A 24,192-nucleotide genomic window follows, 5' to 3' on the forward strand; every position below is an offset into this window, starting at 1 on the left:
AGACTATGTACAGGGAGTGTTTGAATGCTCCTTAAGCAATCCTTAAAGCACTGTGTTTGATAGTGTCTACCCGAAGTAGTGCACTTTTCCCTGGGTGATTTATAGATTGGAGCTGTAATCCAATCCAAGCGAGATCTCATTAAAACCCGATATAATTGAAGCAGAGTGCGTTTGTGAGCACCCTACGTTGATGAAGATAGTAACTCTGAGGAAATTTATTTTTTTTTTTAGCTAATGGTTCTCAGATGTGATGTGCTGCATGAAGTTTAATTTACTGTTCGGGATTAGACCAAGAAATCTGATACTACTGTCAAGAGCTATGGTAAAATTTTTAAGTTGTAATTCAGGCTCAGCTACCCTGCGCTTTTTACAGAAATGAATAAAGTTTGATTTTTGTGCTGATAAGTGGTAACCATTGTGAGATATCCATAGCTGTATTTTCTTAATTGAGATTTCATATTTTTCCCTTGGCACGAGATCATGAGTTGGTCTGCATAGTAATATACTTCAATTGTACTTAGAATATCATGTACGATGTTATTTATTTTAATTAAATATAGAGTAGGATTCAAAATAGATCCCTGAGGAATGACTTCCTCCTGTATATGGATTTTGGAAAGAACATTTAGATAAGGAACCTCAAAAGGTTCTGTCCTGGAGAAAGCTTTGAATAAACAAGGGAAGCCTGCCTCTTAGTCCAAAGGTGTGAAGATCCCAGAGAATACCGAAACAGCACGTTGTATCAGAAGCATTTTCTATATCCAAACTTAACATTACTAGGTGGTCATTTCTGACAAAAGCATTTGTGATGTTTGATTCTGCTTTAGTCATCATATCAAATGCAGATCTGTTTTGCCAAAAGCCATGCTGATTTTTATGTAGGATGTTAAGCGACTCTAAAAACCAGTTGAGGCATTTGTGAAACCAATTTTTCCAGTGTTTTCCTGGTTTAGGGATGGCTAATAAAGTGAATGTCTCCAAAAGCAAGGATAACAATATTCCTAAAAAATTCTGTTAAAGAATATTTGTAGAGTTTGTAAAGCTGTGTCATTCAAGTGTTTCAGCATAATATAAAATATACCATCAGGGGCAGCCACACTATTGAGTGTTCTGTTCAGAGATCCCTTTAACTCAGATATTGTAAAAGGCTGATCATATGGAAGAGAGAGACCAGTGTTGAAATTTAACTTGTGCCTTTTTGCTGCTGTTTTAATTTTCTGGAATGTAACATCATATGTAAAATCTGCTGAAGTTTTAGCAAAAGCTTCAGCGAAAGCATTTCCCCCAAAGCAATTTAATTTGCTATGGGGGAAAGATAGTTCCTGTTCATTACAGATCAATATAGGAGATGACAATGGATATTTACCATTCAGAAGTTGGAATTTCCTCCAGTTAAATCTAGTGACTGTTATTTGTGATAGTGGATGCAAACTGTATCCATGAATCTCTTTTCGCCTTTCTTATTTGCATTGCTTTAAGCATTGAGTTTCATATAGTTTGAGGTTAATAGAAGTGGGATGCTTGCAGAAAATATTACAAGCTTTTCCTTGGTTGCTCTTTACAGTCTTCATTCTACCAGCAGTTTTTGCACCTGCGTGGATGACTCAAGAACAGCTTTATCAGCTGCTGCTAAGTATCTGTTTGGTGATATGGTCAGTATTCAGAATCAATCTACTGACTGATTCTGAATGAAATGTTTATCTAAAGTGGTACTTAAAGAATATATATTATCCAGTTTGCCTTTGAGAATTTATCTTCTACGAATTTATGGATAGTTGGAGATAGTTTGAATTTTGCAAGTAATTAGGAAATGATTGCTATTATATGGATTTTCCAATACTGCACAATGTATACTTGGGTACAGAGCAGAGGAGCAGATAGATCTGTGGAAAATGCACATGGGTATGCGCACCTGTGTTCAGCAGAGTTAGACTGTGTGTGCGCGCGCGCGCAGTAATGTTTCTATTAGCTGCCCTCTTTTATCCATATGTACACTTCCCCACAAAGGATGGTGCCATTAAAGTCACCCATCAAACAAATAGGAGGTGGTATCTGGGAAAGAGGCTCATCAAAGTCTCTGGATGTAAAAATGTTTGATTCAGTTGAAGATAAATAGAAACAAATGATAAAATAATTCCAAGTTCTATGCGTACAGCAACAACTTCGAAATTAGTTTGCAAAGGGGATTTGCCTAGATGGAGTACTAAGGGATATTAAAACCACTACACCTCCATGCACTGCAGTTGCTGCATTCCTGTAACATCTGTACATTTTTTTTTATTGAGATGTCACTTGTGGAGTTAGAAATGTTTCCTGTAAGCAAATGCCTGAAGGATTAAGATCTCGTATCAGGTCACAGAGCTCATTTGTACAACTTGTTCGGAATTAGTTTGCAAGGGCATTTGCCTAGATGGAGTACTAACGGGTATTAAAACCACTACACCTCCATGCACTGCAGTTGCTGCATTCCTGTAATGTCTGTACATTTTTTTTTTTTATTGAGATGTCAAGTGTGGAGTTAGAAAAGTTTCCTGTAAGCAAATGCCTGAAGGATTAAGATCTCGTATCAGGTCACAGAGCTCATTTGTATTTGTACGTAGCCCAACAATTCCATTGTAAAATGCACTGCATTATTTAGTGTTAGTGGTAGGATGATCTAGTTGCTTTTTAGAGGCAGTAGTCTTATGGCAATTTTTTTTTGGATATGTAGGATGTCCAGTGTCCATATATTCTTCAAAATAAATTTCTAATATAGGTTCTCCTTGTGTTGTGTCATCTATGTCCATTACTCCAATATTAATTTGGTTCTTAGCAGAGGATTCAGCTTTTGCCACCCTGGTCTCACTTTGGGACTTGATGCCACTAGAAGAGGGATGGAAATGGGAGAACAGGCAGTTCTCGCTTTATGAGTTCTGTGCGCGCGTGCGTGTTTGTTTGTTTGTTTGTTTTTCAAGTATCAACAAAATCAAAAATATGAACATTAATTGCAAAAAATGAACGTTAAACATTCATAAATACTGCATTTCAAACCGCGCATAGCTATACAATACAGTGTACCCCACTTTACGATATAATCCATTACAATCGTATCGCAAAAATATCGTAACGTGAACCCAATAATACATTGATTTTTGGCAATTCATTCCAGGACCTCGGAAGTCCAGATTTTCGCTATATAACACCCTAAAAGGTCGTTTTTATAGTGTAAATTGTATTAGTTCCAATTCAAATCATTAAACACACTACACGCTCATCGTTATCATGTTATAAGAACCAATTTTGAATGGCTTTGTGATATTTTTCTAAAGCACATTTTTGGAAGTCACGACCACAGAACAATAAAAACAATTTGCACTTTCCGGTGTTACTGCAAGCGATTAGAAATGGGTAGTAGACTTGATGTTATTGCATTTGTGAAAATGCTGATAGCTGGAATTGTGTGGGTTTTTACATTATTATGGTGAAAATGTGTTTGCCCTTTACTGAAATCTTCAATCATATAAAAAAACAAATTTTCAGCATCTTCTATTCTTTTTTTTTTTTTTTTTTAAAGTTTCCTACTGACGACACTGCACTGTCCATCCATGTTGACTGGCTGTTACTTCCTTCAGTTTTGTCTTTCTTAACTAATAGCATAACCCCTCCTTCCTTTCCTGTATCCTTCCTGTACACATGGTAGCTTGGCAATCCCAGGGTCCTGAGCTGGATATCATCATTCTTCTCTCCTTGGTGATTCCTTTCTACTTCTCTCTGTCTCTGTCTCTCTCTCTCTCTCTCTCTCTCTCTCTCTCTGGAATTTTTTTTTTTTTTTGCTGGTGCAGCATAAGCCTCAGGCTTCCTTGCACCATATGGCTGATAATAATGATGATAATAATAAATAAAATTGTTACTCCATGCAAATCATGTTACTTGCAATTTGTGCGTTCTGTTAAAAAATGTTTATGCATGCTATTGAAATTTATAAAGAAAAGAGAATTATCTTGGAAATAAATGCCGCTTGACTCCTTGCGCAACAAACCGAGTGCCGAGCCAATAATGAGTGATCAAGGAGTGAGCATTTATTCGATGATGAAGAATAAACATTCTTTAAGATTTGTAATTCATAAATAATTTCTCTATTATTAAAATTTGCTTGATTTTACAGGCTATGTTTTCATTTCTTTGGATAAATCAATCATTGTTTAAACAAACTAATTAGCTAACTAATTTTATTGTTGATAACATAACCCCTATTTAAGTTGTCTATGGGAAATAAATTTCCACTTTACGAGCATGTGCTAGGGGGATTTACTTGGCAAAACAACTCAGTCCAAACCATTCAGAATTGCTGTTAAAGGTTACAACATTTAGGGAAATTCCCGTTAAAATCTTTCTCCCCACAAAACCCTAAATAGTTCCAAAGGTGTTGAATTAACTTGTAAAGTCGAGAACTACCTGTATTACATGTGTGTTCTTTATTGTTTTGCTTCACAGACTGCTGAGAAACTGAAAGCAGAGCTCTAGTGCATTCAGCAAGTTATTTGTCAGGTGAAATTGCATCATTGGCTTAAGTAGCAACTGAGCGATATTTCTTTATAACATTAGCATATGTATGTGCTGGAGTATCTTTCACTATCTGTCTTCTTGATAAGTCACTTCAGAAATATAATGTCATGTTCGACTTTATATTTCTGAATATCCCCCCCCCCCCCCCCAGCTTCCATAAATCGCAGTTTTTCAAATATGCAGGTTAACCCCCCTTGCAATTTGGGCAAACTGAAGATGTTGCATTACAATTTGTTTGAGCGTGATCATGCGTGTCGGCTGCCTAATCTTGAGCTCCTCAAGTTTTCAGTGTTTAATGTATTTTTTTTTAGCGAGTCTGAGTAATATGTTCGTATAGTGACTTCCTAAGTTATCCTGCATCCTTAGTGAAGATGAATACCATGAATCTTTAGGTAATTGTTTTTTTACGTGATTTTTTTCTTGCCTGTACTGTATTCATATTTGCCGCCTTTGCTTGTCTCAATGCCCGGATGTTAACTCCTTGGTTACTAGCCTTCACTGCTCACTAACTCTTGCCCACTACTGTATCACAAGGTCAAGCAGTTGCATTGTGTTTGGAGTTATTCCCCAGTCGACCCCCCGTATTGCAAGATGGTTACAACTCCGACCTATTTACGGTCCTGCTCTACTTATGAGACTGCCTTTGGCAACAAGCTGGAAGAAACTTGGCAATCAAGCGTTTGGTTATTTGTCTGCTATTTGCCTGGCAACGAAGTTTTGGAAATTGTCAGCTTTTGCCTGGACAACGCTCTCAACAGACCATTTTTACTTTGACTACTAAACACAATTGTAAACTCTTTTCCAACCCACTCGTAATCCTTTATCTGCGCCTAAAATCTGAAAATGCCTTTAAAGCGAGATCACCCAAATAATGAAAGCTGCGTAATTTGTGGCATTGTTCCAGACGTAGCTATAGAATGTACTTCCTGTCTCAAGACATACGGAAGCGAATGTCTCGCGTTGGACCTAAAGAAGCTCGGGAAGCAGCGACGGAAAGTATGGCAGTGTCCCCCCTGTAAGGGAGAAAATTATACGCAGTCACTAGGAACAACTGGCGAAACTTCTAACGACGACGTTAACCAAATTTCGGATTCACTTGAGCACAGGACCCAACCCACACCTGAAGTAGACACGGAAAAACTGAGATCGTCAGATTCACATGTGGAATTGACCCCCGACTCATTACTGGCAGAACAAAATCTCATCATGCAAAAATCAAGTAGTTCCCAACAGGATAACATCCTATCAACAGAGATCTCAGCAATAGTTAATCAAGCATCACTCGAACACAGTCCACTCTTTGTCTCGCTCCTCACAAATATCGAGATAACTCTATGTAAGAAGCAATCCCCAATTAATAATATCCTCGCAGACCTACTGCTTGAAAACAAGCGACTACGAGAACAAAATGAATGCATGCACAAAACATTGGAGGTGTTGAGAAAAAAAACTTTGATGACCTGAAGCACTGTTTGTGATCTTGCTGTTCAAACTAACCATCATGAGCAGCATCCTCTGGATGGACATGTTCATGCGAAACCGAGAGCTCCTACCCAAACCACCCCATCTTTATTATCACGACTCCTCTCCATCCCCCATTCTTACAATATGTGAGTCTGAAGTTGTATGCCCTGAAATCACAGCAGATGCCAGCGAATACTCTGGAAATACTGCCTCCCAGAAGATCCAAAGAAGTCATCAGGAGCAAAACCTGCCAAATTGCACCTTTTCGCGATCACAAAACTCACATATGGGGTCCTCGCGCTCGAGACCGGATAACGCTCTGGCTGTGGAAGTACATCGCAATTGTGGCTCCGCCTCAAACAACGTGAGGGGTAACCATTATACAGGGACTACGGTTGTATCTAATGTAAAGACCCATAGAGACACTACAACGTATGCAATGATTGCAAGCCAACGAACAAAAGAACAAACACTGACCCGTAATCCAACTCTTACGGAACTGAGCCCCAATCTTAAAGTTATTGGAACCAATTTGCACTTCAGCAAGATGCAAATTGCGAACACTAGAATGATGGACAAGCGGATGCGTAATGTCTTCATTAGTAGGCTCTCCCCTGCTACCTCAGTTGATGATGTGGAAAACCTTCTTGCTGCATTCAAAATGAATGGTAGAGTCACTAAGCTGTCCACGAAATATCCCACCTACGCCTCCTTTAAGATCGATGTAGCTGATGCAGATTTTGAAGCACTCTTCAATCCTGAAATCTGGCCTGCTTGTTATGCCATATCTTGGGCAGCAATATAGAAGTAATGGAAAGGACTCCCACCAATGGTACCCTGTTTCATAGCATCCCAGATCTTGTTACCGCAACCAAAATCACAGACACAGAACACCAATTTGCCGATCCCTGTGCTCGTCACTCCTAGACACACCCCGCTGAATCGAGTAGTGCCATGTCAGAGACCACCCGTCCGTATCAAAGTACCCAGAGTACCTGCCTGCACCATCTTTTATCAGAATGTGCGTAGTCTTAGGAACAAGCTTGATACTATGGAGCAAATTCTGCTCCCCGGACATTTTGACCTGCTCGCCATCACCGAAACCTGGCTGAATGATGATGAAGAATTCCTAGTGGCAACTGCCCCAGCTGATTATGGGGTCGTATTCACATCTCGGATTACACACAAGGGTGGAGGCGTCACAATATTCTACAAGAAATCCGCTTTCAAGCTATTGGATAATAAATCCAGTAACTCTCCTAACTATGAAGCAATCCTCGTTACGTTATGATACAACTTCGTGACGTTTGACGTCTGTGTGCTGTATATACCCCCAAAGCCGTCCCAGCAAATCATCCTTGAAGTTTCCAACTGGTTAATCAATCGGCTGCATCCCACAGCTTCTCACTTAGTTTGTGGTGATTTCAATTTACCTCCTCAGTATCCAATCTGTAAAAGGATCTTCTGACACACTTGAGATGTGCTGACCTACAACTTATTAATGAAGCTCCAACCAGGAGGAATAACTCTTAGATCTAGTTCTAGCCTCTTTCCCTTGCACCCTTGATTACATTACAGAAACATCATTTGACTCTGATCATGTCCCGATAAATGTGACCGCATATCTGCCAGCCTCCAAATTAGAAGCCAGAAGGACAACAACAAAGGTTGACAACACTAAACCCAACTTACTTGACGAAGATAAGTGCATCAGAGCCACCTCTCTCATTCCCTGGGTGGCCTTGGAGACTTGTGACCCAGAACTAGCTGTGAACATTCTCACAAACTGGATCAACACGGTTGCCAAATATGCTGCCTCTAAAGAGATCACAATCAGTCCATATACAAGACTTTGGTGGAATTCTGAACTCAAATGAGTTTCCAGCTGAAGCAACAGCTCCATCGCACATGGAAACAGTCTCAAAATGTCAATGATCGTATCGTTTATTCAAGGGCACGGGCTCAATTTAATCGCCTGAAATCTGAGGCAATCAAATTATATGTTAACCGTGAGCTGGCTAAAGGAAAAATTCCATACAAGAAAGTGAACCCTCATTTTCCTTTACAACTTGATCCTGAATTGTGGCTTGATTTCGTCACAAGATTTAACCGTAATCCTATGCCAAACTCAGATCTAGCTCTACTAACAGAGCCCATCCAGCAAGAAGTGTTGAACAACATTCAGATTACAAAACAACAGCTGATCGTAGCCATCAATTCTCTACCTGCCTCGTCAACCACTGGTGATGATGGAGTTCCCCAATTCATGCTCAAATGCCTAAGTCCGTACATTATTCAGCCACTTTTAATTATCTTCAACCAGTTACTCTCGAACAAAATTTTCCCACAGCAGTGGAAAAACTATCTCATCAAACCTTCAGCCAAAGTTCAGTCGCCATTGAAACCTAAACACTTCCGACCCATCTCCAACTTCTCCAGCCTGCTGAAGCTCCTGGAGAAGGCCTTACTCCCCATCCTCACTAAGGTGATCTTGCCCAGTAATCCAGCCCAAATTCACTACTCCCTTCCAAACAGATCAACGATCACCAATCTGCTAGCCACCACGAATACTATCTTGTCAGCATTGGAGAATAGGCAGGAACTAGCTGTGACTTACTTAGACATTGAGGCTGCATTTGATGCCATCCAAGTAAACCAACTTCTCACTCTCCCGGAATGCCACTTCCAGATCACAGAGAACGTATTATGCTTTCTCTCCTCTCTTCTGAATAACAGAGTTATAAAGCTTCATACAGGAGATCGCACCCTTACTAGATCCGTCACTGCAGAAGTCCCACAAGGAGGGGTCCTTTCGGGCCTTCTGTTTTCATCCATTATCTTCCCACTGGTTGCACATTCTCGATGAGCAACCAGTGAGCTATGCGGACGATATCAAGATACTCACTCCCATCATCCCCAGTCAAGACCTAGATCTGGTAAAAGTGGAAATTAACAACACACTCACCACAGTCACATCTTACCTCTGCCAGTTTGGGCTCAAGATCAATCCTGCTAAGTCCGAATTCATGGTGTATTCATTGAAACAAACTCCTTCTCTCCAGCCTTCGGTCGGCAACACCCTCATCCCAATTGTGTCCAGCCATCGTGATCTGGGCGTTGTATTCGACCCAAAACTTCGATTCAACGCCCACATGGACATGCTCCTCACACATGCTTCAAGACTCCGGTGGATAGCAAAACATCTCCTTCATATCACAGATAAAAAGATAACCGTGAGGTACATAAGAACAGTTAATCTTTCCACCTTTACTCTATGCTGCTGAAATTTGGGCGTCAGCGGCACCGTCAATAAAGAAACCACTCTTTGCCACAGAATTCTGGCTCCTAAAGTGGGCCAACAGGAAGCAACCTTCCAGCTTTGATTCGTACCACGCAGCTTGCCAACTCTCTCGGAATTCCACGGCTTCCCACCTTAGTCGACGACCAACGCCTCCTAGCAAGAGTCAAGATGATAACAGGCATAATGGCAACACCTTCATTCTGGGATACCTGTGGCTTGAGGGTCCCCTCTGCTGCCCTTAGGGCCAATCCCGAGCTCTACTCGCATTCAGCATGACTCCATCTCTCAGACAGGTTCCTTCCTCAGCAGATACTCAAGCAAACCCAGGCACTGGACGCCGACCTGAACAAATTCGCTGCTGACCGGACTTACCGGAAAAAAATTATGATGAGTAGGACTAATCAGCAATGACTGATGTATGCCTTGCATCTGTTCCTGTCTGATTGAGCTGGTGCTCTTATCTCGATGTTAAGCCAGCTCAATCAGATTTAACTCTCGTAAGGAGTTCTCCTTTCTATTATAATATGTTTTCTTTGTAAAATTACCTTTTTGTAAATAATTGTTCAATTTTCCCGGATGTTTGGGAAACTGTAAGCCCCTGGCTTTATGGCCGTGAAGGGTAATAAAGATTATCTCTCTCTATCTTGGGAACTATATTTTGGGCATACACTGTTTCCTTGACATGTCCGAATTTCTGGCATTTATAACAGCATATTGGATTTGGAATATAGGGGCAGATATGACAATTTAGATAACAAGCTTTAACAGTATTGGGCAAGTTTGGAGTATTAAAAGTGAGTATTACGCTGCATATTGGAATGAGAATGCCATCCCTACGAGTCAGAATTCTCTCAGTTTGAATGACCTTTTGATCTTGCAATTCTTTCACTACATTCAACAGATCCCACTCAGGGATAACACCTTTGGAACTATTCAGGGTTTTGTGGGGAGAAAGATTTTAACGGGAATTTCCCTAAATGTTGTAACCTTTAACAACAATTCTGAATGGTTTGGGTTGTGTTGTTTTGCCAAGTAAATCCCCAGATCGTAATCTTTTGACCATTTTAGAAGATCCAGTAGCATTTCCTAGAAATGCCCTAAATTATAAATGGAGAGTTTTATCACTTTTTGACTATTTAAGGAAAGCTGAATACCCTAGTTGGCGATTGTCTTTTTTTAAGCACTTCTGATGTACATTACATCGATCAGAGTTATACCAATCTGGTATTTGAGTCCGGAGGCTCTAATGTTAAGTTTTTATTTATCCATGTTGGCTCCTTTTCGCCCTGGGGGATTAGCTTTTCCACCCAGGTTACCTGCCCCGCCACGGAGAGCAGGAGCAGTGTCACTTGTGGCTAAGCATAGAAGTTACCACGGTCAGTAAACTAATATGAGTAAATAAAAAGATACTTTCCTTTTCCTGGCTCTCTTTTTATACTTTTAAAATTAACAGAAAGACTAATAAAACAAGGAAAAATTCAGTCGCTCTAGAAATCACAGTACAGAAAATTGCTTGACCTCAAGATTTGATTGGCACCCGGGGCATAGACTAGTGTGATTCTTACCCTTGCTTCTAGCATTAATATACAAAAAGAATTCTTGGCTATATTTCTTTGCATTCTTAGTCAACTTTTATAACCTTTAGCATTCCTTAACAACCTGAGTAGGCTAAAATCTATTATTTGGGTACCACTTGTCACTGCGGTGGGTGTTGGTCGTATGGAGTGATTGTATGGTAGAGTTCTGTGATTGGGTGATAATTGTAATTGTGTTTTGTGACGTAGAGGGAGGGTGCATAGCTTAGATAGGGTGTTTCCCCCCATCCCTCTGTTTTAAAATCAGAAAATCAGTCCCCAATTTTAAAACAGCGGCAAGTGTGGGGTACCACTAGGAAGGGTAAGAATCACACTAGTCTATGTCAACCTAGGTGGATGGGGGAACACCCTATCCACCTAGGAAAAACAGTGAGTGACCCTGCCCAATCACTACCTTTTAGTCAAAGTATGGAGAGGAACCCAAGATCTAAATTTTAACCCCTGAGTAAAGTGAGTGCTGACTATTTCATACTTATTGTAGGCCTCTGTCCCCTTATAATTTATAATCAAATTCAAGGTAGTTCAGAAATTAAAACTGCCAGATCAAAGAAACTCAAAAATAGGAAAAATTGTCATTTATTTATATACTTATAAAAGCATAACACTACAAAAATATTACAATATTTTCTATTAGTTGTCCTCTTTTATCCATATGTAGACTTCCATGTACCATGTAACATGCAGATTTACAAAAATCTGCACATTACATGGCAGATTTTTGTAAAAACTAAGTTAGATATACTAACTTAGTTAAGTTTTTATAATTGCTAGAATGATATAAAAACTTCTCTGGAGGTATCAATTTTTTAAAGTTAGCACCAGAGAACAGCAAGACACAAAACAATCAATACATTTCAAATCATAGCATTAAGAAAAAAGGTACTCACTGTTTTTGGTAAAGGTCACTATTTTCAGTACTTTCCCAACCGAGTAAATATCTATTAAAAAAAAAATTAATTGAAGTACAAAAACATATTACACACAAAAAAACTTGTTAAACATTATAACCAAAACAACTCATAATTAATTATAATCTATGTAGATACCCCCTTATGATTTAGCCATAAACAAGAATGGAATCATAATGAAAGAGAAGTTTATAATACCGTTAATTGATAATTTCTTTTTATCAGAAAACACAGCATATCCTTGTTAATTTGGGGACGGGGATGAGAATAACCATGTTAGTCAAAGGATTTTCTGCTCCAGGAAACTGATAAGTTTTTGAAAAATTTTGCCATTTCATTGAGATTTATAGACCCATTCAAACATGAAAAGAAGTGAGAGAGAGAGAGAGAGAGAGAGAGAGAGAGAGAGAGAGAGAGAGAGAGAAGTCACACTGGGTGTTTTGAAAAGAAAATTCAAGAAAGTTATGTTTTCACTTTGAATAACTAGGAGTTACAGCGCATCAGCATCTAAGACTATTGTGCACCAAGTGGACTCCAGTTTGGCAACCGCTTATGCCAGCAGTTGCCACACTCAGTTGATTTTAAATTTTTTTAATAGGTTAATACATTTAGACTCTTTGTATCGTTCAAATCTTGCTACCATTGTTATAGTATTATAGAGCGAGTGGTATGAGAATTTTAATTTATTATGTGTTAAATAGGTAGCTCTAAAGTTCAAGTCACATTGGTTGGAATTAGTTTGATTATTTTCTTAAATATTAAACTTAACTTTGAAAATTACAAAAGATTACCTCAATATTTCTTCATAGGATGACTTCTATCCCCAACTCTCCAGTCCCGATTAAAATTATTTAAAAACACAACTTCTTTAAATTTATTAAATGTGTTCAACCCTCTCGAGGTGTCAGAACATGAATGATCTGACACCTCGGGATCATAGTCGAAAACCCCGACACGACCACAGATTCATCAACCCAGCCATGAATCCACAAGTGACTGAAAATATTATGTCAGATACTTAAAAATCATCATCAGTCATTTTCAGTCCACTGCAGGATGAAGGTCTCTCCAGCAGCTTTTCAGTTCCTTCTGTTTGAGAGAAAAGCCCAATAAACTGAGAACTGCAAATTGTTTTTGTTTCAAGTAGTGACCTCCAAGAAATGTGCTCCTCCGCTCACACCATCCCATCTCAAAGAATTTGTCTGAATAAAAAATCATGTGAATGCAGAGAATGACAGTGGTAGCTCCGATCAATACAGTTACAGTAAATGGGAAATATAGCTCTCAAACGTTTGACATTTTTTAAGCTTCTTGCTGCTGTGCAGGTTTCTACGTTCAGCTTGGTGCCAGGTTTTATGTTCATCTGGTGTTACTCACAGACAAAAAAAACGCACATGAGTCAACACGAAAATCGCATTTTAGTCACATTGTTTCCGAATATATCAAACTTCTTGGAGAAAATTCGCGTTAAAGCAGAACTGACTGTATGTATATTTGAAAGCTTGATTTACCATGGAGTATAGCACTCCTTGAGGATGTCGCAGACATTCTCCAAAATATGCTTGTTTGTTTGTTATTTGGTTTTTAGGAGCATTAGCAACTAAGGCCATATTGCTCCAGGATATGCGGTGGTCATTCCCTGACCTTTCCACATCCTCCGTATTTGGTGGTCATGGGCTCGAACCCCGGTCTAATCAAGAAGTGTGTGCTATGCACTGCTGCTCCTTCCCACCTGGCTACGGAGGCACCCCCCAAATATGCCAGACAAGCTCTTCTTGAAACCTGGGAGTCTAAAACGCTAATGGAACTGATAATCGGGTGACACTCAAATGAAGTGGACCTAATTTCAGTGATGCTCAGACAGTCTGTGACAACAAAAGACTCTGCATGCACCTTCACTAGGATTATTAACAGGACTGTTAATAATCCTGGGTATAACCCCAACATGCAAGCACACTGTGGGTGTCCACCCAGGTGAGAACCAACGTAAGCAGGGGTCAGAGTGTGGTGCTCGCACCACACGGAGGAAAGGCACTCCTCTTCCTCTGTGTTACCAGACAATACTAGGTGGTACCAGTGCAATACCACCCGTTTGTTATTGGAGGCTTGAAGTGGTGGAACCCATGTTTAGTCTTCAGAGCAAATTTCCGGTCAACCCTCTCCCATCTCTTCCAAAATGCAGTATGATTGACATCTTTTGAGGTTATGATGAACACCATGGGGAGATCCAAACTTCCTTACATTTTAAGGGTACAGCTCTAAAACTGTGTTCGCAGGCCAGCCACTATGCTAGTTAGTACACTGGACCAAACCTATTGGTACCGGATCAGCTAGTGTATAATCTTGCTGTCTCTACTCTACCAGATAGTGACTGGAGGATGTCCGAGTAGTGTGTACGCGGGGAGCATTGTCGAGGTCACGTCACGTCACGGTTCTGGGTACATTCTTACCATGTGTATACCATATCCAAAAATTTCATTACTTCAAACAGCATGTCCCCCCCTCCCCATTTTTTCTTACTATTGAATACAACCATGAATTGTCAAACTAATAGAGCTAACTTATCTATAAAAAGATCTAAACCTCCCAAACATTTCCTAGTTCGTGTCACAAATATAAGTGGTCTCAGTTCTAATCTCAATGATGTCCATTTCCACTTACAGTCTCCCAATCCCCATGTACTTTTTCTGACAGAATCTCGTTAACGGTTGGTACATACACTGCTCTTCACAATTGCCCATATTATTTGCTGTATGCTTCCTTTCGCCTCAAAGGTGGTACTTGTGCATATGTCTATTCCGATATTCCCTGTCAGAGACGTGGTAATTTGGAATCTCCTCTTTTCGATCTTCTCTGGCTAAAAATCTCTCTACCTCATTCTGCCAAATTCATCTCTTGTCTCTACCATTCTCCCAGCTCTAGTAATCATTTGGAACTCTGACTTCCTCTCTTTGCAACTTGACATTCTCCGGTCCAACTTTCTTAACAGTGGGGTAATTTTCCTTCGTGATATTTATGTTCACAACTCCAGCAGGCTCAGCTGGTCGAGATACTGGGGCTTTTGCAATTACTAATAACCTTGCACAGATTGTTCATTTACCTACCAGGATACTAGATAATCCTAACCATACAGCCAACAGACGATCTTTTTCTTACAAGCAACCCTTTTAGGTACACGGTCGAAGTGAGTGGTCCTTTAGGCACCTCAGATCACAACTTGGTGATTTTCTCTTCTCCAATGGAGCCTTTATCTCATGGTTATTCCCCACCTAGTGTTGTTTGGCATTACAAGAATGCAAAATGGAATGACCTGCGAGATTTCTTTATTCCACATTCCACCTTAAAATCTCGTCTTTTATCTAAACACTGGTTTTCCAATAAATGTGCTAAGACTGTTCAAGAGAAGAATGTTGCATATTGTAATTCGCTTGTTTCCAATTCTTTAGTTTCATTTTCTGCCTACACTAGAATTCACAACAATTGTAAAGCAACTATTAATCAATCCAAATTAGGTTTTGAACAGGCTAAGAGTAGAAAACTTACTTCTTGCCCTAATGGTAGCCAAACATTCTGGTCTCTTGCCAAAGCTATTGGCAGCAACCTTTGCCATCTCTGCTCCCACCTCTGTCTAAACCAGGTGGTTCTATTTCACTTCAGCCAAGGATAAAACTGACTTGCTAGCACCCAATTTTTGTTTCAACTCATGTCTTAATGATCTTGGTAAAACACCTCTCACCATTCCCAGCACGCTCCAGTCAATGCCTCCTGTGGTCTTCTGTCAAAACGATTTTGAAGAATCTTGATGCTAGGATAGCTCCAGGTGTATTTCTCCACTTGTTTTCAAAACCTGCACTTCTCTTCTTTATTTCTTTCTTATTTCAAAGGTGTTTTTCCTTCTGCTTGGAAATTTCCTTAACCCCAGCCTGTTCTTAAAAAAGGTGACAAATCCCTCCCATCCAATTATCATCCCATTGCAAATACTTGCAAAAAAACTCTTTCTAAAGTAATGGAGAAATCAATGAACCGCCAGCTCTTAAACTATATAGAATCCTTCCATCTGATCAATGATCACAAGTATGGATTGAGTCAGTGTCGATCCACTGGTGATATTCTGAGTTATGTTACTCATTTATGGATAAATTCAATGGAAGGGTTCGGTGAAACACAAGCAGTTACTCTTGACATCTCAATGGCTTTCGATTGTGTTTGACACAAAGGTGTTTCAAGACAAGCATCCATCTTATGGTTTGCCAACTGTTTTTTGTAATTTGGTTATCTAATTTTCTCTGTCTTCTAACTTCTCCATTAATGCTAGTGTCCCCCAAGGTTCAGGTCTTTTCCTCTTGTATATTAATGACCTTCTTTGATTGACAAGAAATACTATCCATAGTTTTGCTGATGATAGCACATCACATTCCACTTTCAGAAACCTATTCCCTGCTTTCGGATTCAACTTTTAGAATATCCGCTAATAATTCCTTAAATGCCAATCTCCAGTGGGGCAAAGACAACTTAGCTTCCGTCATACATATTTCCTGAAAATTACAGTCAACAGAAGTTCAAGTCTAATGACAACAAATATCCGCTTTTCGTCTTTTCAACCTCCAACGCATGCATGGTTCTAAGTACCACAAGTTCTAATCTCTCTCTCGTATGTGTGGTTTTCTTTAAAAAAAAAAAAAAAAAAAAAAAATCCTTGCTTCCCTTACACTCAAGCAATCCAAATAAATCTGTGCTTCCTTACACTGGTATCCCATTGCATTGCAAACTTTCTTATCACTGGAACCTACCAAAACCCTTAAATATTCAGCATTATAATAACAATTGCTATTTAATGTAATTTTCCAGATTAATGCACTTTTATTTAAATAACACAGAGTTGGGCCTCTCTTTAATGAACTTCCATGTAGCAAATTTTTGTGACTTCCCCTTGGTCATTATATTGAAAATAGTTTCTGTATAATGAAGAAAATTTCCATATAATGAAATGATTGAGAGACTTGGGTACACATTGTTTGCACTTTAGGCAATAAGAACTGATGCTGTAGAAAGCATGAATTAAGAATTAATCCCTTCAGATTTTAAAAGTTAAAGGGATTACTTCTTAGGACACAAATTAATTAAGACTTAATACATTCCACAATTTAGTGGTGCCTGTAAAACATATATACAGCCACCTCGAGTACCAAGAAGTTGCATTGGTCAACTGCTATCTGTGTCCACAGCCATTGGCTCTGGTCACCTTGTTCTCTACAGTAAGCACCCTATCAGAGAATTAGGAGAGAGTGATTTTCCTTTACTCCAGAAATTCATCTCTTGTTTCACAGAAATGAGTCATCCTCACTCGCTAGGTTTCACTTGTCTGTTCACATGGTAGGTACAAGTGGTCTGTAAATCAGTTTTGTTTTAGCTGCTATGCAAGTAAGTTTACAATGTCTACAAGGAAATGCTTGAGGGTAGTGCAAAAAGTGAAAGTGCATAATGATGTAGATCAGGATGTTAAAAGGAAAAAGAAATCTCTTTACACTTTGGTATCCCTACCAGTATTGTGTCAACCATTCAGAAAAACCATGTTTCTATTGTCAAACTCTTTGCAAAAATGGGACCCAATCTGAAGTATGAATAAAAGAAAAGGCTATAGAGTGACCATTCTTTATGGGGCATAAACATTCCAAGCCAGTTCCAGTTGGCTGAACAAATTTAAAAACCTTTAAGGCTTACTCAAAAAGGTTATTGCTGGTTAAAGTGGATTTGTACTCGAAGAAGAATATACCCATTGGAGGGGGGGGGGAGATTATGGAGGACTAAGAGCCCAAAGACATATTCAACACGTCTTTCTTTTTTTTTTTTTTTCTTTTTTTTTTCTTTTTTCTTTTAATTTTGGCCTAACAAGGCACTGATATTTAAAGATGATAAATGTTAAGGTGGTAAAAATAGTAAGGGCAGAATTAGTCTTATTTTGGGACAAATATGGTTGGTAATGAAAAACTGAAGCTTTGGTTACAGGCAAAAAGTAAATCCCAGGGGCTCACATCTGGTGAGTATGGGCACACCCAGGGTCCTGAGCTGGATATCATCATTCTTCTCTTTCTTGGTGATTCCCTTCTACTTCTGACTCTCTCTCTCTCTCTCTCTCTCTCTCTCTCTCAGGGCAACTCAGAAATTTTTTTTGGCTAGTGCAGTATAAGCCTCAGGCTTTCCAGCACTATATGGCTGGTAATAATAATAATAACAATAATAAAGGAGTAAAGTCAGTTAGAGTTGGACTACAACTACTACAAAAAATCTTGAATGACAATTGAAATTTTTGAACAGTCAATTTTAAATTAATAGAAAGACGACGAAAGGAAACAGAAAAATTGCGTTGACTGTCAACAACTGCCCTGCACACTTGGTGCAGGGCAGTTGATTCACTTGGTAATTTCGTAACTTACAAGTGTGAAGCTGCTTTCCTCCCTCCGAATACCTCAACTAAATTGCATTCAATGGACCAAGGCATTATCAAGAATTTGAAAATGAACTACAGAATGCACACTTTGAAAAAAAATATATACAGAAAATAGAAACTAACCAACCTATATATTTTGTTATAGATTTGTGGATGTGAATATCAGAGTTAGAAAAGTGTGAAGTCAAGATGTGATGGAAACAATGATTAAGAATTATTTTGCCAAAGCAGGATTTACTAAAATGCTAATTAACAGTGATGAGAGGGATGAACTACTACAACACATTGAGCAATCTTGGGAAGAACATCAGGGGAGAGAAATTTGATCAGTGTAGAAATTATTCTGGAAGAATTTGTTTTAGAAGTTAATAATGATATCATAATAGCTGAATATCCGAGTGACTCCAACATTTTTGAGAGCATTCAAAGAACTAGTGACAATATTGATGATGAGGGCAAAGAGGGCAACATTAAACCTTCCAAATATTTCAGGTTTGGAAGCCTTTGAAGCTTTGTGTGGGAAGAAAATATATTTCAGTGTTTAAACAAATGTGAACATTTTTATGACTGATGTACATTACAATCCAGTGTACAACAAAAAATAACCAAACATATTACGAAATACTTCAGAAGTACTAACATAGTGTGCATCATAAAAGTACTAACTTCTTAATAAATTAATTGTTTTAATAAAAACAATTTATTCATTCCCACTTATTTTTGATTTATTAATCAACTTTTAATATATTTCTGAATGTTGAATTTCAGTATTCTTCATTGCTGAAAAGGTCATATTTCTGGATAACAAATGTTTTCAAGTGAAAGATCAATTTCGTTATATAGTGGTCTGACTGTATTCGAAACTATGGACATAATTAACATAACCAAATCATCCAAAATTCTCTTTCAAGTACTAACCAACCAGTCCATGCTGCTGATGGTTATCTAACTAAACATAATATAAACACCTGGAATTTTTTTTTTTTTTTTTTTTTTTGCAATACTCAGCTAGACTTCAGTCCCTATAATGACAAATTACAAAAGAAAATTCTGCCTGACATGCTCAATTGACAAAAATTACTCCGTTAGGGAATTGTTGATAATAGTAGGCTTACACTCCATGTGTTCTGTTATCCTATATATATATATATATATATATATATATATATATATATATATATATATATCAGAAATTTGAACTGGAAAGTTGCTGGAGAGCCTTCATCCTGCAATGGATTGAAAATGGCTGATGATGATGCTAGAAAGCAAGCTTATATAACATCAGCCAAAAAAAAAAAAAAAAAACACTTCCTATTTTACCCATCATATCACACCCTTGGATATTATGTCACACTAGTGAGTTATGTATAGACTCATTTTCATATTATGTTGAATGAAAAACCCAGAATAACTCGCTGAGACTAGCTAACTACAATCTCAATCAAAGAAGGCAACCCTAAACTCTTCCAGCTGTCAACAGAAATGAAATAAACCTCCCAAAATGAGTGACAAATGGCAAAAAATGACTACACTAAGACAAAGGGCAGCTTGTTTGTTTTAGAGTTTTATGACAAAGGGCAGCACAGCAGCAGCAGCAGCAGCAAAGGACATATGACACAAAGCTCATTACATTTTACAAAATTATTCTTCCTGGTGGAGATGTGCCTCATTTGCCTGCCAAGATGATCACAGCCAACTCTGAGGGTGGACAATCTTGCAATCTGGCCTGAAGTTGGCACATTAACAGCCCACTCCAGGAGATTTCCTGTTTCTGGTCACCTAACAAGATGCTTACCATCACTCAAAACAATTCAACCTGTACAGGTCTGTGAAGCACAGAACATGCAGATATCAGACAAACAACACAGACCCCCACCCTTTACAAAATCATGTGTAAGAGGGCTACCACCAGTTCTTGATTGATGCTGACTTAGGGTAGATAGCTAGCAGCAACCCATACTACTTGGTAATCTGAGGTCCTAGGAAGAAAAAGGTAACGAATGTAAAAAAATAACTTATACCCTTGGTGGGATTCGGTTAAAAATAGTCAAAGAAGAAAGGAATCTGGAAGTTATGACACAGACAGATGTAAACAGGCAGCCAGGAAAGCCCATGGTGTCCTATCAATGATTTAGTGAACAAAAAATTCTGTAGAGAGAGAGAGGTAGGTCGATTTCACTGTAAAAGGAAATTGTAAGATTGTACTTGAAATACTGTATGGAGACTATATCTCAGAAAGAGTACTGTTCTTGAAAGAGCAATTTGCATGGTGAGATTGGCAAAAGAACAACCAAACCAGGAAAGCATCGAGCCATGATGATGAAGAGGTTAAAGAATTGTACACCGAAATTGAGTCTTCTACATGAGCAGAAAACCCACTACACTATTATTATGGGGGACTTCAATGCTAAGGTTCGAAAAAGGCAAAACAGTGCAGAAAGAGAAACTATAGGAAATTTTGGAATTGGTGAAAGAAATAAAAGATGTGAAAGACTTGTGGAATTTGCAGAATCTCGAGGACTGTCAGTAATGAACACTTTTTTCAAGAAAAGGGTGAACAGAAAGTGGACATGGAAGAGTCCAAATGGATTAACAACTAATGAAATCGACTTCATCCTCACTAACAGAAGATATATTGTTAATGATGTTACCATCCTGAATAAGGTAAATGTTGGAAGTGATCACAGAATGGTAAGATGTACACTTGATATTGATGTAAGAAAGGAAAGGAAAAAACTGACTCGAGTAAATAATACAAAGGTCTTTGAGATAACAGAGGAGAAGAAAAAGCAGTATGTACTGGAACTTAAGAACAAGTTTGAGCTTCTGCAGACAGCTCAGGACCAAGTTATCGACGAGGAATATTACAACTTTCTGAAAGTAATAAAGCCCAAGAAACCTATAGGGAAAAAGTCCAAAGAAGAAAAAATTAGTCAGGAAACACTTGTCGTGATGAACCGAAGGCGACAAATGAAGATCAAGAAAAATACTGACAGGGAAAAAATTGAGTATACTGAGTTATGCAAAGCCATAAGAAAGAGACTCAGAGAAGACATAAGAAGTTTTAACACAAGAAACGTAGAACAAGCATTAAGGGAAAACAAAGGATTTCAATTAGCAGCCATGAGCAGCAATAGAGAAAGACAAATGATACTGAAACTGAAGAATAGCGATGGTGTACTTATAAACAGCAGAGAAGGCATAATTCAAATAGCAGAAGACTACTATAGAGAATTATACAAGGAGTGAGAGAATGATGCCAGCAGTGGGGAAGATGGATTGCAAAGTAGCAACACATATGACATACCCGATATTCTTCCTGATGAGATAGAACATGCATTGAAGAAAATGAAGAATCAGAAAGCTCTGGGGGAAGATGAAGTTACTGTAGAGTTGTTAAAATTGGGAGGAAGAGACATAACACAAAAACTGGCAACGCTCTTCACAAAGTGCATTAGAAAAGGTGTGACGCCTAAGCAGTGGAATAATGCAATCATAGTTTTGCTGCATAAGAAAGGAGATAAATCAGAAATTGGAAATTATAGACCAATTAGCTTGTTATCCCACATCTACAAGTTGTTCACAAGGGTCATTACTAACAGATTAGAAAGAATACTTGATGAGAATCAACCATAAGGCAATGTTTCGGGCACTGGAAAGACAAGGCATAGATACCCCATATATTATGATTTTGAAGAAAATATACGAGAGTGCTACCTCCTTTATTAGACTAGACAAAGACAGTAGGAAATTTAAAATCGAGAAAGGAGTTCGACAAGGAGACAATATCTCCGAAGCTGTTTACTGCTGCCCTTGAGGAAGCTTTCAGAAGATTAGACTGGTCGCAGAAAGGAGTCAATGTGAACGGAGAGTACCTAAACCATTTACGATTTGCAGATGACATTGTGGTCATAAGCCACGATCCCAAAGAATTAGAAGAAAATCTTAATCAGTTATGCACAGTTAGTAAGGATTTTCGACTAAACATGAATATGGCTAAAACAAAAGTAATGATGAACACGTATGCCACAGAAAGGGAAATAATGATTGAAGGAGCAGTAATTGAAAAGGTGGAGTCATATACTTATCTGAGAAAAGTTATTAGCTGTAATAATGATAAATGGTTGGAAGTCAAGAGAAGAATAAATTTTGTATGGATAGCATTCAGGAAATATAGTCACATACTGAAGAGCAATATCCCAGTTTGTCTGAAACGTAAAATAATGAACCAATGTATACCCCCACCATGAGTAATGGAAGTGAAACTTGGGCACTCACCAAAAGAATGGAAGAGAAGCTGAGAACTACACAGCGGAGAATGGAACGAATTATATTGGGAATCAGACTGTTAGATAAGAAGAGAAACACATGGATTAGGCAGCAAACTCAAGTAAAGGACATTCTTATCAAAACTAAACTAAAATGGTCTTGGGCAGGACACATAGCTCGAAGACATGATGACAGAGGGACTAAGAAAATAACAGAATGGTACCCAAGAGGAGCTAGAAGAAAACCTGGAAGACAGAGGTGAAGATGGATAGATGAAATTCATGAGTTTTTGGGTAGTAAATGGATGGCCAGTGCTCAAAACAGAAGGAACTGGAAAGTTTCTGGAGAGGCCTTCATCCTGCAGTGGATTGAAAATGGCTGATGATGATGATGATACCAGAAAAGACTTCAATTATGTGGACTACATAGCTTGGCAACTAGGCATCTTATAGAAGACCTGAGTTAGTAAAGCTTATGGCTTTACTTGTACTATGACTAATACTAATAAACAGAAGCCATAAACACTAAACATAAACAATAGATTTAATTGCTTAACTAAGGTTTCTGCTGCCAATAGTACCACAGCTTGTCAACAGCATCAAAATCGTGGTGAAAACAAAACAGTGACTTTTGCTATTAATTGTAAAAAACAATTTCTCCACAGTACATTATTAAAATCAAAATATCATGAAAAGCAATAAAGTTTGCACAATACTTCATTATAATTATTCTTTAAGAATTTTTTAAACCTCTAATGCAAAAGTATTTTTTCTTTAAAACATTCTCTAATATCCTCTGATAGATACCTATATGTGCATTTGTGAAGTCCTCCCCCTTCAACATTTGTGTGACTGTTTAGTGTCATTTGCTTACATTCGTCAAATTGAACATTATTTACATTTGTAATTACCAGCACTACTATTTAGCCTCAATAAATGTTCACAGATATTCAGTTGTTAAACCTCAATATTCAGTGATACGTGCTTCTCCCAAACTGATCAACCACAATACATACCTCTCAAATTTTTGAAATATAGCACCTCTCAATCACAAAGGACTAACTTACTTTTGTATATAAGTAATAATGGAAGAAAATGGTGGGGGGGCTCGATATAGTAATATAGCATTTCAGTCAAACTAAAATTTAAAAAAAAAAAAAAAAAAACTCTTGTAAATACAAAATCAGCTTGCAAAACTTTTAAGAACTACTTCCACAACATTTTTTATCATATAACCAATCAATAATACTTACCTGATAAAGGATGTCAAGAGTAACAGGATAGATCTGGTTCTCAATAATAACCCTGAGTACAGTATTTGGTCCTCCCTGGGTCTCACTTTGGTTAACAAGTGCCTGGGCAGCTTGCAGGGCTGCTTGGGTAGTTGCATGCTGGGTTCCAGACAACAACAATAAAAAAAACAGAATACAACGTATATATTTTTTGCTCAGGAAGTTATATGCTTAAAATTCTCTTAAATGAAATTTTAATCAATTAAAACACAAAAATAACATACACATATAAGTTATAAATCCAGTTTAATCTAAGAATACAAATATATACTAACAGTAGCTTTCGAGAAGCGTGTCTCTTCATTAACTGACATTTAAACACAAAAATATACAACGAATAAGTGCTGAGTGAGGCACGTTAATCATGCGTC

At 38.2% G+C, this 24,192-nt stretch overlaps 1 protein-coding gene across 1 annotated transcript in view; it reads right to left on the reverse strand.

The window, feature by feature from the left end:
* The window catches only part of heph (polypyrimidine tract-binding protein 1 heph), a 393,048-nt gene that overhangs the window by 133,889 nt on the left and 234,967 nt on the right, over positions 1-24,192 (reverse strand). The window contains exons 6-7 of the mRNA XM_090383369.1: positions 23,779-23,938; positions 11,793-11,843 (exon numbers count right to left, since the gene is read on the reverse strand). Of these exons, the coding sequence (XP_090239495.1) occupies positions 11,793-11,843; positions 23,779-23,938 (211 nt within the window). The remainder of the gene's footprint in view (positions 1-11,792; positions 11,844-23,778; positions 23,939-24,192) is intronic.

Source organism: Mastigoproctus giganteus, chromosome 10, assembly GCF_048544385.1.
Source record: "Mastigoproctus giganteus isolate SK-2022 chromosome 10, ASM4854438v1, whole genome shotgun sequence".
NCBI classification, from domain to species: Eukaryota; Metazoa; Arthropoda; class Arachnida; order Uropygi; family Thelyphonidae; genus Mastigoproctus; species Mastigoproctus giganteus.